Raw genomic sequence first — 14,084 nt, 5'->3', positions numbered from 1 at the left:
ATGAGCTACAACAGTTTCACATTACATTAGGTTTAAGGGAAAGGAACAACTGAAGTACTTTGGACATACATTACAGTATATTCTATGACCACAGCACAGCCATGATAAAAATGTCATAACACATGGCCTCTCATACATTATTGCTTAAATAGATCTCCAGATGGACCGACAGTGGTGGCGACACAGATGACCTAATGTTTGTTTGAGAGAAAAGGATAGCCTAAAGTACAAGAATATGACAGATTTTTTAAATACTTATTTTCAGGGTGTTTTTGCATTTTCAAAAAATGTGGCCAAAATCCACACCCCCAAAAACTAAATGGAATTCAAGTAATTGAACCGACATCTGTCAATTAGTTGTTTAATAACCTATAAAAAAACAAAATGTTGCTTAATCACTGAGCACTAGAAAGTATTTTCAAATCATTTCCAATAAATAGTAGGCTATTTGAAACTATTTTCAAATAATTGTTTCCAAATACATACCGGTAGGGCCAAACATACCAGGGTTCAAATGAATTGGAGTATTTAAGTATTTGTATTTTGAAATATATGCCAATACTTTCCATGTGTATTTCTAAATACATTCCAATGCTTTTATTTTCAAAGAAGAAATATCAAAACACTTACATTTCAAAGTATGTGAAAGTAATTGAAATAGTATTTTAACCCAGGTGTGGCTCACACCAACATTACAAACTTACAGCGTATTTGGAAATGATTCAGACCCCTTCCTTTTCCCCACATTTTGTTACTTTACAGCAGAGGTGTGGACTCGAGTCATATGACTTGGACTCGAGTCACAAATATGATGACTTGCAACTCGACTTTGACTTTAACACCAATGACTCGTGACTTGACTTGGACTTGAGCCTTTTGACTCGACCTGACTTGATACCCTCTCCAAGCCCAAATATGAAAAATGATGCTATTTAAAAAAGTGTGCAGCGCATCAACTCTTCATTTAATGGGTTACAGTTTGAATCAGACAGCAGCCCAATCAAATTGTGCCAGTTGGGAAAAAGGTGTGCGTCAGTGCAGAGGAACGTCGGCGGGTGAATTCAGATGGATCCCTTGGAAAGATGATACCCCAAATGATTATTTTCGGATAAAAAAGACTACGCTGTAGTCAACAGAAAACGGACTGCAACATGCAAAACATGTGGGAAGAAAATTACAGACAGAGGCTCAACATTTGAAGCTGCACAAAGAACGGTAAGTCGTGGCTAATATAGCCGACAGCTATATATTTCATTACTTTACTAGTGTATCATGTAGGCTAATGTAACGTTAAATCAATGAGCCTCCACACAGTCAGTGCAGGAGCGTGATCATTGCACCCAAGATTGAGCTACAACTGGCTAGGCAGTTGGTAGCCTAAATCCTGCCTGATGTTACTGCTGTTCTTAAAACCAATGACATACGTTAGCCTACTGTAACCACACAGAGGGAGTGTGTGTGTGTGTTTGTTTGTTTTAAGGATGGACGATAATGTACAAGCCTACATCGCCTGATTGCGCTCCATAGCGATCCTCGATAGTTGATTGCTATATGAGGCAGCGGTTCTTTCTCATGGCTACCCATATATTTCCATCGAAATATAACTTTTATTTTTGAAAGTAATGGGGACCTTCGATGCTGCAGAAATGTTTTGATACCCTTCCCCAGATCTGTGCCTCGACACAATCCTGTCTCTGAGCTCCAAGGACAATTCCTTGGACCTCATGGCTTGGTTTTTGCTCTGACATGCACTGTCAACTCTGGGCCCTTATATAGACAGTCCCTTACATAGACAGCCTTTCCAAATCATGTCCAATCAATTGAATTTACCACAGGCGAACTCCAATCAAGTTGTAGAAACATCTCAAGGATGATCAGTGGAAACAAGATGCACCTGAGCTCAATTTTGTCTCATAGCAAAGGGTCTGAATACATACGTAAGTAAGTTATGTTTTTTATTTTTAATACGTTTGCAAAAATGTCTAAACTTGTTTTCGCTTTGTCATTATGGGGTATTAGATTAAAATTCATTGAATACATTTTAGAACAAGGCTGTAATGTAACAAAATGTGGAAAAAGTGAAGGGGTCTGAATACTTTCCGAATGCACTGTATCTCCAGAAGGACTTACAGACCCTAAAAGCATCAACAAGCTTTATTTCGACTGGCGCCTAGTCGCCTAGCCGAACCAAACGAGTGTTCGTTTCTCCATTTTGAGGTGCCGAAGCCAGTATATACTTACTCAAAATAGTCTGAATTAATCTAAAATAACTCAAGAAATCTGTCATTAATTTTGACGTTTGTTTCAAAGAGATATTAGTCACACAATTTTACATCTAAATAAGGTGTTTGGCGCAGTATTTGTCAATGGAAAAATATGAAAATGAGTCATCTCGTTGAATGACAAGAAGTACTTTATTGAAGAATCACTACTGTTGACCAATCACCGACGAAGGGGCGTAGACTTTGGTCCGAACTTCGGCTTGCCTTCAGAAAAAATGTGGTGTGCCCGAACAACTGAAAACCCCCTCACCAAATTCCACCGAAACGTCACAAAATGTCGTCAAAATATAGGCATAAACTCTACCGAACTGTGTCAGTTGGGATGCATGCGGGTGCCTTAACTGACCTTTGATCTAGGAGCAGTCAGAGATCTGGTCTTCTTGGTGTGACTGACATCAGGCCAGTCCTCAGCATCCCTCCCCAGGGCATCACCACCTGATCCATTGGTCTCAGCAGCACTGGAGAACAAACACAACCTGATTAGGTGTGCTTGCTGAAGGCAACTCTAGATTTCTTACATACTTATTATTCCACTCGCTCTAGCGCTTAAACCTCTTGAGCTATTAACACTAAACCACCTTTAGAATGTGCAGACGGACCATATTCAGGTTGCTTGAGAAAATATTTGATACTTTATAAAGTACCAGTCAAAAGTTTGAACACACCTGTACTCATTCAAATGTTTTTCTTAATTTTTTTTACTATTTTCTACATAGTAGAATAATAGTGAAGACATCAAAACTATGAAATAACACACATGGAATTATTTGAGATTCTTCAAAGTAGCCACCCTTTGCCTCGATGACAGCTTTGCACACTCTTGGCATTCTCTCAACCAGCATCACCCGGAATGCTTTTCCAACCGCCTTGAATGAGTTCCCACATATGCTGAGCACTTGTTGGCTGCTTTTCCATCACTCTGCGGCACAACTCATCCCAAACCATCTCAATTTGGTTGAAGTTGGGTGTTTGTGCAGGCCAGGTCATCTGGCCTTCACAAGCTATGTGCGGAGTTAGAAAGTTGGCTGTCAGAAGTATTACAATGGAAATGCACTTTTAATCCATTTGTCTGCATATATCAAGACAAGGCATATGAGGGTGCAGTGAGATACCTGATTGGTTGGACGATACCTTTCTCGTCTCTCTTAAAAATATATAGTATACTTAAAAGCTGGAAATCAACCAATCCTCAGTCGTTAACGCAATGGAAAGGTCAAATGCTTTATTATCTAAAAATAGAAAGTGTGTGGGCGACAGAGAGAAACAAAATGGTGCCGTTTAAGGCCATGGGGGTGTGTGCTAGTGGGTCTGGGCAGGTGTGATGTAGTTGATGTTTGTATGTGTATGTTTTGTATTGTTTATAAAATATCAAGTAAAATATACAGTATATAAAAAAAACATGATCTCTGTTACAATAGACAGACATCGCCAATGTCATGAGGTATTGCATGTAAAGGGAGTGAAGTTGAATGAGTGGCAGATGATCCATTGGAGTGATCCAATTCCAAATTCCATATTTTCACCTCAAGGGTACAGCATCCCTCCCTAAAATACAGTATATGTCTGCTGTTAAGGAGAGACTGTCGAGCGCTATAAAATTAGACAGGTTCAATGTCTTCTACATACTGCAGTCATCTGCAGTGCTTGGCCTGTCAATCATTCTGTCCATCCATCATCACACAGAGAAGACAAGCATGGGGTTTCTCTGGCTCAGAGGGAAGAGTGTTGATGCATGTAGACGGGTCATGTCATCTTCCAAGATCCTTCCCTGGCGACATGTATACCCTGACAGAAGCACAATGCCTTGCTTGTGTGGGCTTCATAAAGACTTCACATAAAGGCTCATAGACCGACATCTTCCTATCTAAGACATGATTTGGCTGCTGTTCAACTGGGCATACCTAAAGAGCAGGTGACAGGTGCCTCCTTCAGCTGCATAGGCAGAAATAGAGGGAGAAAGTGAGAAGCGCCTCAGTGCAACTAGACAGAATGCTTTAACAGTTCAGGATTTGCATAGAGATATACATGTATATTGGTTCACGGCCAGCCGAGCCACCCAGTTTCCCTATTCAAATGATTTAATATACTGTAAGGCTCACCTTAAGGGCTCAGACTATTCTACACAAATTCAATTTGGGATTTTAAAGTTCTGCTCAAACAATGCGTTATGCCAACCTTAATCGTTAATAGAATCACATGCACACAGTATATAATCTAATTAAGGTTGACAACAAACTATACTCAGCTAAATCTTTGAAACGGTTGCATGATACGTTGATAGTTTTGTTCAGTGTATAGTAATCGAAAATATAAACGCAACATGTTAAGTGTTGGTCCCATGTTTCATGAGTTGAAATAAAAGATCCCGGAAATGTTCAATGTGCACAAAAAGTGTATTTCTCATGAATTTTGTGCACACATTTATTTACATTCCTGTCAAGTGAGCATTTCTCTTTTGCCAAGATAATCCATCCACCTGACAGTTGTAACATGTCAAGAAGCTGATTAAACAGCATGATTATTACACAGGTGCAGGTTGTGCTGGGGACAATAAAAGGCAACTCTAAAATGTGTCACACAACACAATGCCACAGATGTCTCAAGTTGAGGGAGCGTGCAATTGACATGCTGACTGCAGGAATGTCGACCAGAGCTGTTGCCAGATAATTGAATGTTCATTTCTCTACCAACGTCTTTTTAGATAATTTGACAGTAAGTCCAAACAGCCTCACAACCTTAGACTAGATGTAACCACGCCAGCCCAGGACCTCCACATCTGGCTTCTTCACTTGCAGGATGGTCTGAGACCAGCCACCCGGAAAGCTGATGAAACTTTGGGTTTGCACAACCGAAGGATTTCTGCAATCTGTCAGAAACCGTCTCAGGGAAGCTCATCTGCGTGCTCTTCGTCTTCACCATGGTCTTGACCTGACTGCAGTTTGGCATTGTAACTGACTTCAGTGGGCAAATGCTCACCTTCAATGGCCACTGAAGTGTGCTCTTGAGAGTGAATCCTGGTTTCAACTGTACAAGGCAGATGACAGATGGTTTGCTGATGTCAATGTTGTGAACAGAGTGCCCCATGGTGGCGGAGGGGTTATGATATGGGCAGGCATAAACTACGGACAACGAACACAACTGCATTTTATCAATGGCAATTTGAATGTACAGAGATGCCATGATAGGATCCTGAGGCCCATTGTCGTGTCATTCATCCGCCTCCATCACCTCATGTTTCAGCATGATAATGCACAGCCACATGTTGCAAAGATCTGTACACAATTCCTGGAAGCTGAAAAATGTCCCAGTTCTTCCATGGCCTGCATACTCACCAGACATGTCACCTATTGAGCATGTTTGTGATGCCTTGGATTGATGTATATGACAGCCTGTTCCAGTTCCCGCCAACATCCAGCAACTTTGCATTCCACAGGCCACAATCAACAGCCTGATCAACTCTATGCAAAGGGGATGTGTCGCGCTGCATGATGCAAATTGTGGTCGCACCAGATACTGACTGGTTTTCTGATTCACATCCCTACCTTTTACTGTATCTGTGACCAACAGATGCAGATCTGTATTTCCAGTCAAATCCATAGATTAGGGACTAACGAATCTATTTTAATTGCCCGATTTCCTTATGTGTAACATCTTTGAAATTGTTGCATGTTGTTTTAAAATTTCTGTTCAGTGTAGTAGTAAGGGGGAGACTGGTATTGACACATGTGCAAGCATGCATGTATAATATGATGTTCGGTTGGAGTCTAGGAAGTTTCACCCAACATCTATTCGACTCAGTCTGTTTAACTCAAATGTTGGGCAATAAATACAGTGCTATAAAACATGAGAATTCTACAGAGTAAACTACTATTATCTCTTTCTGATATGCCTTAATTGCAGGTCAACAAACTCTTATTTGCACACCCAGTAAACCAATAAGGTCTGTTGACGGAAGCGTCGTTTCGAGATCCAGAAAACGCATTGTGGAGCATACAAGAATGCTCGTGTACCGGGGTCACTGAGTGGACATGACAGTTGGGATCAATAGTCAAATGGCTAAACATGAACAATAGAAGGCAACGTAACTTTCAGAGATGGGAGAAGGTACTGGGTCAAAAAATATCAAGCACATATTGGTTTCACTATTGATTTAGCTACCATTGTAGAACTATGAAGAGGGGAGTGTGGACAAGTGGTGGGAAAAGTACCCAATCTCTCTTTGTGCCCCTTCTCTGTGCTAAGGCATAAATATGTCCATATAGACAGTCCTCCTTAGATACAGATAATGTAGCAACAATTCTGGCTAGACAGATGGCCGTGAAGAAGCTAAGCTACGCACAAGGGCAGAATGGAGTGGGACGTGCCTTGAGTTGTGTCAAGACAAATTTTATTTCTAAAAATTGTGAAAAAAGGGTTATGCTGAGGCCAGGTTGCCTCTTGTCACACAACTGCTCTGAGCACTACGTGATAAGTTCCGTTAACACTCCACACTGGATTTTTAGACTAAACGGCATGGAGTGCTCTATATTTGGAAGCATCTTTACCCGTGTGGTTTTGGCAATGCTGACTGGATATTGTAATGGTATTTTATGTCGTTCTGAGTCTCACATATGGGATTAATGTCCATTTTCAATGAGACATGTGTACTTAAAACCTTTCCCCTTCACCACTCCCCATTGAAGAGATAAAGGTGGTTTCACTAGAAGGGGTTGTGGGTTATGTGTAGATAATCCTCTAAGAAAACCAATGGTCCAGACCTCATGCCTCTATCATAATCCGCTCAGAAGTTATTGGGGTTTTTATCTTTGATGGCCAGAATTCGGGTGACTAAATTCAGCTCATGTCATGCTACTTTTGCGACACACTGAAAAAACTTTGAAGACGACGACCACGAAATGCAAAAATCTTCAAAAGTTGTTCAGAGTGACCTGCACTGCTATGTCAACAGGGCTCTGTAATTATTAATGGATATATTAGGTTACAAAAATCGGACTTTTTGGATATAAGGTCAATGATATGTTAGAGAAAGAACCCCACTGAACGATTCAGAACATGAATACTCATATTTGTCTTGGTAAAAATGTATTTTATAACACAAGGAAGTGATTTATCACCAAAGTCTATACTAAATAGTCAAACATGGCAACTACCCTTGATACCCTGGAAGTGACTAACACCACCAAAACAAACACTGCCTAAACCTCAACTCCATTGTTTTACTGGTTTGGCCCTCCTGCCTTTGAATGAACTCTTCTATGAAAAGGAGATGTTTACTCTTGCTGTTGATCCAGGAATTGAGGTGTATAGTTGGGATTGTTCAAATAAGGCGACCTGGTGTATTGGTGCCAATAAAAACAGATGTCAACCGCCACTTTCTAAAACGACAAAACCACATGATTGCACCTAATGCACTGAGCTAGAGCAAAGCAAACGTTTACTCTAATGGATCCCACATACCAGTACAATTATCAAACGTTTGCGTGCAGGGGGTACTTAGCACCTCTGAACAGTGTCAGCAGTCAATCTCTTTTGTGTTCGACCACATCGACATTGAAGCTATCAGCCTTGTTGAAATACTCTAAAACAAAAATTGGCAGTAGAGTTCCATTCTTAAGCTTAGTTTGGCAATGCTATTCCCTCTGTATTTTCCTTTGAAGCTTTCCAATGTTGGCTAACTAGCTTGCTAGTGGGGCTAATGTTGCTTTTGTTGTAGAAAGCCCTTGTTGATACTAGCCAGATGGCCACAGCTAGTTAACTAGCTAGCAAGATGACGAAGAAACAATTTAATTCACTCTCCATAATCCCAAAGTGTCAGCCCATAGACAGTTTTTTTTAGCTCGCTAGCTAACGCTAGCTAAACCGTTAGCGTGCCATTCGCTAGCGAGCACAACACTTTTTTCCTTTTTGCTGTCACTCCTGTCAGCTCCCCCACATGGAGATTTGTGCTCTATCATTGGCTCAAAGCCAAGTTATCGGGCGACTGAGGAGCATTGCGATTCTACAAGTAGAAACATCCGGTTCGTCGGTACCAGCTCGGTACGCAGCAGGTACGTATTTTGTTCTAGCAAGAGAAGGAACAGCCTCCTATTGTGATACTTAAGTACTTATCGACAGTCAGATTCTCAATATGCTTCATGCATAATTAGGGTTGCACATTTTGGAGAATATTCAGAGGTGGAAACTTTCCCTGGGAATTAACGAAAATATATGCAAAATAATATTAATGCCATTTAAATGTAGATGTTTTTTGCATTGGATATATTTACAATATCATATGGGGACAGAAACATAAACCTTTTACCTTATCATACTAGACATAATTGCAAATGATTAAATCCTTCCAATAGAAATAAAAACAACTATTTAGTTACGAATTGAACTTGAATTAAATGAGTTGACTCTTCACATGGGATGATTTCACTGAACAACAAAAGGGAATTTTGAATGAACCATCGCATCTACCAAAAACGTTTTCAACATAAAATGATAGTCTAGAAACTAAAGCTTTGGTTGTCTTCGTCTCAGGCTTCCATGTCTTCTCCCTGGACCTCCTCAATGTCCACCTTGTGAACATCAGACTCTGAGGCCTCATCTTTACTGTCACTTTCCAACATTATTGAGGATGGCTCGTTGTCAGGCTCAAAAAGCCTCAAATTTGCCCTGATGGCCACCAATTTTTAAACCGTTGTATTGGTCAGCCTGTTGCGTACTTTGTTGTGTGTGTTCCCAAACAAGGACCTGTTGCATTCTGAGGTGGCTGATATTGGTGGGATTTGGAGGATGATGGAGGCAACAAAGAGCCTCAGATCCACAAAGTCCCTTCCACCAGGTGGCTGATGAGATATGTTGGCACGACTGCCATATTGCATCTCCATCCCAAAGCCCTTGCTTGGAAGTGTACTTCGCCAGACTGCCAAGACCCTTGCCCTCATCCAGTCCAAGGTGGCGAGACACAGTAGTGATGACACCACAGGCCTTATTGATCTCTGCACCAGACAGGATGCTCTTGCCAGCATACTTGGGGTCCAACATGTACACTGCGGCGTGTATGGGCTTCAGGCAGAAGTCTTCACATTTTTTAAAATGTATTTCAGAACTGCAGTTTCTTCTGCTTGGAGCAACAGTGAAGTGGGCAGGGCAGTACGGATTTTTTCTCTTACATCTGTAAGCAGAATCTGAACATTAGACAGGATGGCATTGTCTCCCTCAATCCATGCAATGGCTACTACTATAGGTTTCAGGAGGTTCAGGCTGCATACCACTTTCTCTCAAAATACATCATCCAGGAGGATCCTCTTGATGGGGCTGTCCATATCAGCAGACTGTGATATGGCCATTTCTTGGAGAGACTCCTTCCCCTCCAGGAGACTGTCAAACATGATGACAACACCACCCCAACGGGTGTTGCTGGGCAGCTTCAATGTGGTGCTCTTATTCTTCTCACTTTGCTTGGTGAGGGAGAATGCTGCTATATCTTGATGACACTTCACCTACCTAACCATTACCTTGGCTCTATTGTAGAGTGGATCCGTTGTTTTCAGTGCCATGATGTCCTTGCGGAGCAGATTCGATGCATGAGCAGCACAGCCAATGGGTGTGATGTGAGGGTAGAACTCCTCCACTTTAGACCAAGCAGCCTTCATGTTCGCAGCATTATCTGTCACCCGTGCAAATACCTTCCGTGGTCCAAGGTCATATATGACTGCCTTCAGCTCATCTGCAATGTAGAGACGGGTGTGTCTGTTGTCCCTTGTGTCTGTGCTCTTGAAGAATACTGGTTGAGGGGTGGAGATTATGTAGTTAATTATTCCTTGCCCACGAACATTCAACCACCCATCAGAGATGATTGCAATACAGTCTGTTTCTCTATAATTTGCTTGACCTTCACTTGAACTTTGTTGAACTCTGCATCCAGCAAATGAGTAGATAAAGCATGTCTGGTGGAGGGGTGTATGTTGGGCGAAGAACATTCATAAATCTCTTCCAATACACATTTCCTGTGAGCATCAGAGGTTAACCAGTTGCATACACAGCTCGAGCAAGACATTCATCAGCATTTCTCTGACTACGTTCCTCCATTGAGTCAAAAAAGCTTCTGATTCCAGGAGGACCATGAGCTGTTGCTATCGATAAGGTGTCCGATTCATAATTTTCACCTCAAATAGAAGTAGAGGGACTTTTGTCAGAAGTTGCTTGCTGGAACTTTATGGACATGGCCAGATGATTCTGCATCTTTTTTGCATTCTTCACATATGATTTGGCACAGTATTTGCAAAAGTACACAGCTTTTCCTTCTACATTAGCTGCAGTGAAATGTCTCCACACATCAGATAGTCTCCGTGGCATTTTCCTGTAAAGATTAGAAAAAAATGGGTAAAAAAAAATAGTTAAGCAGTTAGATTATTAAACAGCTCCTTTGTAAGATAAATGTTTTAAAATGAAACATGTATGGAAACAGGTGAATTAACATTCCTCAGTTGGCAGGCTCAAGCATGCTAAAACCCACATGGTACCAAAAACTAACTAGCAGAAAATGTTAACAAGTTAGAAATGATTTAAACACACTTTGCTATAGGCTACTATTTACTAGTTAACAAAAAATAATGTATGTCATGTAAAATATATTCACCCCACCCAGTATTGTAATCAAAACTTACCAGAAAGCATGTAGTTCTTGGCTCTGACAGTGTAGTAGTGTGGGCTCAATAGCATCTCATTAGTGTGCAAGATCTTGAGAATCAGCTGTACATGTGATGGAAGAATGCACTGTGCATGCAGAGGGTTGCAATTCCATTGAATTGGGGATAGTTTAACCAAAATATGCCACAAGACCTAGAATTGCCTTATGTGTATCCCACAAAGAAAGTTAACTGTTATATGCTAAAATTCCAAAAATTACCGGGCTAACTTCCAGAAATTTACCGGAAAGTTTCCGACCTTTGCAACCCTATGCTTAATAGAGGTTGTAAATTGCATTCAGTGTGGTGTAGATCAGCATGTTGTTTGCGGAACAGTATGTTCTGAATCAGAGAGCCTATTCTGTAATATTTGTCTAAATGTAACATCTATTAAAATGTAATTAGGGTCCCCTGGGAAACACTGACCAACACTTTGGTTCCTACCTTGTCAATAACTCCTACCTGGCTTTTTCATTTCTTGTCATGCAAAACATCAACCATTAGAATAATTATTATTTAGAAGCAACCAGTTGTCCATATTATAGAAAGGAGGGTCTCAGCTTTCTGTAGGTATTTGTTTCTCAATGCTAAATACAGACCTCAAAACGCACTGTTTTACAAATAAATATCTGATATGGATTTCAAATATGGAGCGTGTGAAATGTGCATCGGTCATCGCAAGTGCTAAGTATTTTTTAGGACATTACATTTATTGATTAATACATTGCTACTAGCAGTAGGTTGTATATTTAGAGTTAGTTACCTAATGTGTTTTGGGCCCTATTTTGAAAGTAGCCTAAAATATAACAGAAATAGCCTACTTGTCAACCTTAAATTCATGACAATCACTGAATTATTTTATTTATTGAATTCCAACTGAGTAGTCCCCTTCTTAATAAAGCATTGTGAATGACTTTATAATCACATAATAAGATGATTATTCCTATTTTTTTTCTATTGTGTTACACTGCAGAACGACGGGATGGTGCTACCAACTGAAAAAGTTGGTCTGGAGCCCTGACAATTAAACCTTACCTCTGTTAGAAGTGTCCTGGCATTGAAACCCAGGGTCGGAAGTTTGACACTAGCTACAGCCAACCACTAAATATTACACATTTTAAATAGCTACAGCACAAACGGAATAAACCCTGCAGATGTATGCAATGTTATACTATATCATGAACCATAATGTCAACTATCCAGTCAATTACTGGGAAAGGTAGGTTAGAATGTTGGGCCAGTAGGCTAACCGAAAGGTCTGGCTGAAGACCCAAGCCACATATATATTTTTAAGCCTAATTGTTCCCACTGTTTAGAGATGCGGGCAACAAATAGAACGAAAGTGTGGATTAATTTCAAGTCATGCACAAAATAAATAAAGTGTGCTATTCAAAGTCTGTGGACTACAGTAGAACATTATAATGGTAACGTTATCACGACCATTAGTTCAAATTGCAACCTTACGACAGGTGTCATTCCACCAAACCAGTATGTTGTTTCAACAAGAAAATCCTGGAACCATTTCAAGTATTTGGCATAGCCTACCCTGCGACGACTTGCTTCTCTTCATCTTTGTTGGGTTTCCTCTTTTTCTTGAATTTGAAGAGTTTAAACATTTTACGTCCACCGTCATCTTTCTCCACCGGGTCGGTTAAATTGGCTTCGCTTTTAGAAAACAAGTTTTTGAATGACTTTTTGGAACTACTCTTTTTCGCCATCTTTACGTGTATTCCCGGACACGAGGTCGAGATCTGGCAAAACACCGATTTGTCACGAATCTTGACATGGAAAACACAAGTTTAGCTGAACCTGCTGACAGCAAGATGACAACTGATCCTCGCGCTTCACTCTCTCCGGTTGCACGCGCAGTCGCGCACAGATGAGTGACAACACCGGGAGTCTGTGTATTGGAGTGTAGGTTTGACTCCCGGATTTGTGCATCGTTCCGGTGTGTATCGACGGAAAGTAACACCATAACAATGTTGCCGACTTCACACACAAAAAAAAGTTTCCTGTCAACAAAAGCATATGTATAATCTGTAGGAACAATTTACCAGTCGTAAAGTCAAATGTGTCCCTCACTATCAAATACATGTTTGAATCCAACTTTTGTCTGAACCGCACCATGTTGCTGCTGTACCCAATACACAGGCTCCCGATGTTGTGGCCCAAAGCTAGCCCTTGTGATGCGTTGGCCAAGCATTTTAAGGAAATCCACATTTATGCAGATGCGTAAATCGCTCAAATATAGACACAAGCAGAGCCAGACTATTGATAGACCGATTTTCAGACAAATATAACATGTCATATATGCTTTTTGGCTAGATAATCTGACGTCAGTGCGTTCAAGACAACTAGGAGCTCAGAAGAAAACGGAGTGCCGACTGGGAAAAATCGGATTGAATGATCATCCAACACTAAATTCCAAGTTGGAAACTTGAGGATCATGCTGCACCCAAGACAACTTGGAAAACTCCTGCCTCCAACTTCAGCACGCTTTTGAAAACTGAGAACTCAGGAAAAAAACACGCTCTGACTGGGAATATTTGTTTTGAAAGGTCATCCAACTCGAAATTCCAAATCGGAAACTCAGGCCTCCTCCTAGAGCTCCGATTTTTTCCCCCTAGAACTTCGAGCAGTTTCCCCTACCAGCTGTGCTGCTTCTCCATGTAGCTTGCGCAGAACAGCTGGTTGGGGAAACCGCTCGAGTTGCACAAAATAGAATATAGCTGTACAGAAAAAGTTCGGAATTACCCAATTTCATATATACAACTTCTAAAGACCTGCAACACTACACTGAGAGCAGGTCCGGATTATCAAACAGGCACACAGGATTGAGGGCCCCCTGGAGGCCGAGGGCCGGCTAGATAGCATATGAACACGTCATAAACGATGGTAAAAAGTGTAGAATTAAAGGAAATTAGCTTTAAAACGGCAACATTTTCTCTGAATCATGGCAAAATGGGTTGAAATGCAGTTCTCCATCTAGCCCACACAGCGCAGCTGGTAGGGGAAACCGCTCAAGTCGCACAAAATAGAATATAGTAAACTGGAATGACACAATTTCATGTGTACAACATCTAAAGACCTGCATCTCTATACTGCGAGCTTTGACGTTTCTCTA

The 14,084-nt window shown here is 40.9% G+C and overlaps 1 protein-coding gene across 2 annotated transcripts in view; it reads right to left on the bottom strand.

The window, feature by feature from the left end:
• Window positions 1-13,279, bottom strand: part of LOC110488383 (beta/gamma crystallin domain-containing protein 1) — an 80,316-nt gene extending 67,037 nt beyond the window's left edge. For both annotated transcript variants that reach the window (XM_036971163.1, XM_036971164.1), the window contains exons 1-2: window positions 12,506-13,279; window positions 2,629-2,740 (exon numbers count right to left, since the gene is read on the bottom strand). In XM_036971163.1, the coding sequence (XP_036827058.1) occupies window positions 2,629-2,740; window positions 12,506-12,678 (285 nt within the window). In that variant the 5' untranslated portion in view covers window positions 12,679-13,279. The remainder of the gene's footprint in view (window positions 1-2,628; window positions 2,741-12,505) is intronic.
• Window positions 13,280-14,084: the final 805 nt, after the last annotated feature.

The sequence above is a fragment of the Oncorhynchus mykiss genome, chromosome 32 (genome assembly GCF_013265735.2).
Source record: "Oncorhynchus mykiss isolate Arlee chromosome 32, USDA_OmykA_1.1, whole genome shotgun sequence".
NCBI lineage: Eukaryota > Metazoa > Chordata > Actinopteri > Salmoniformes > Salmonidae > Oncorhynchus > Oncorhynchus mykiss.
The sequence above is the reverse complement of the archived record's forward strand: the minus strand, read 5'-3'. Positions and strand labels throughout refer to the sequence as shown.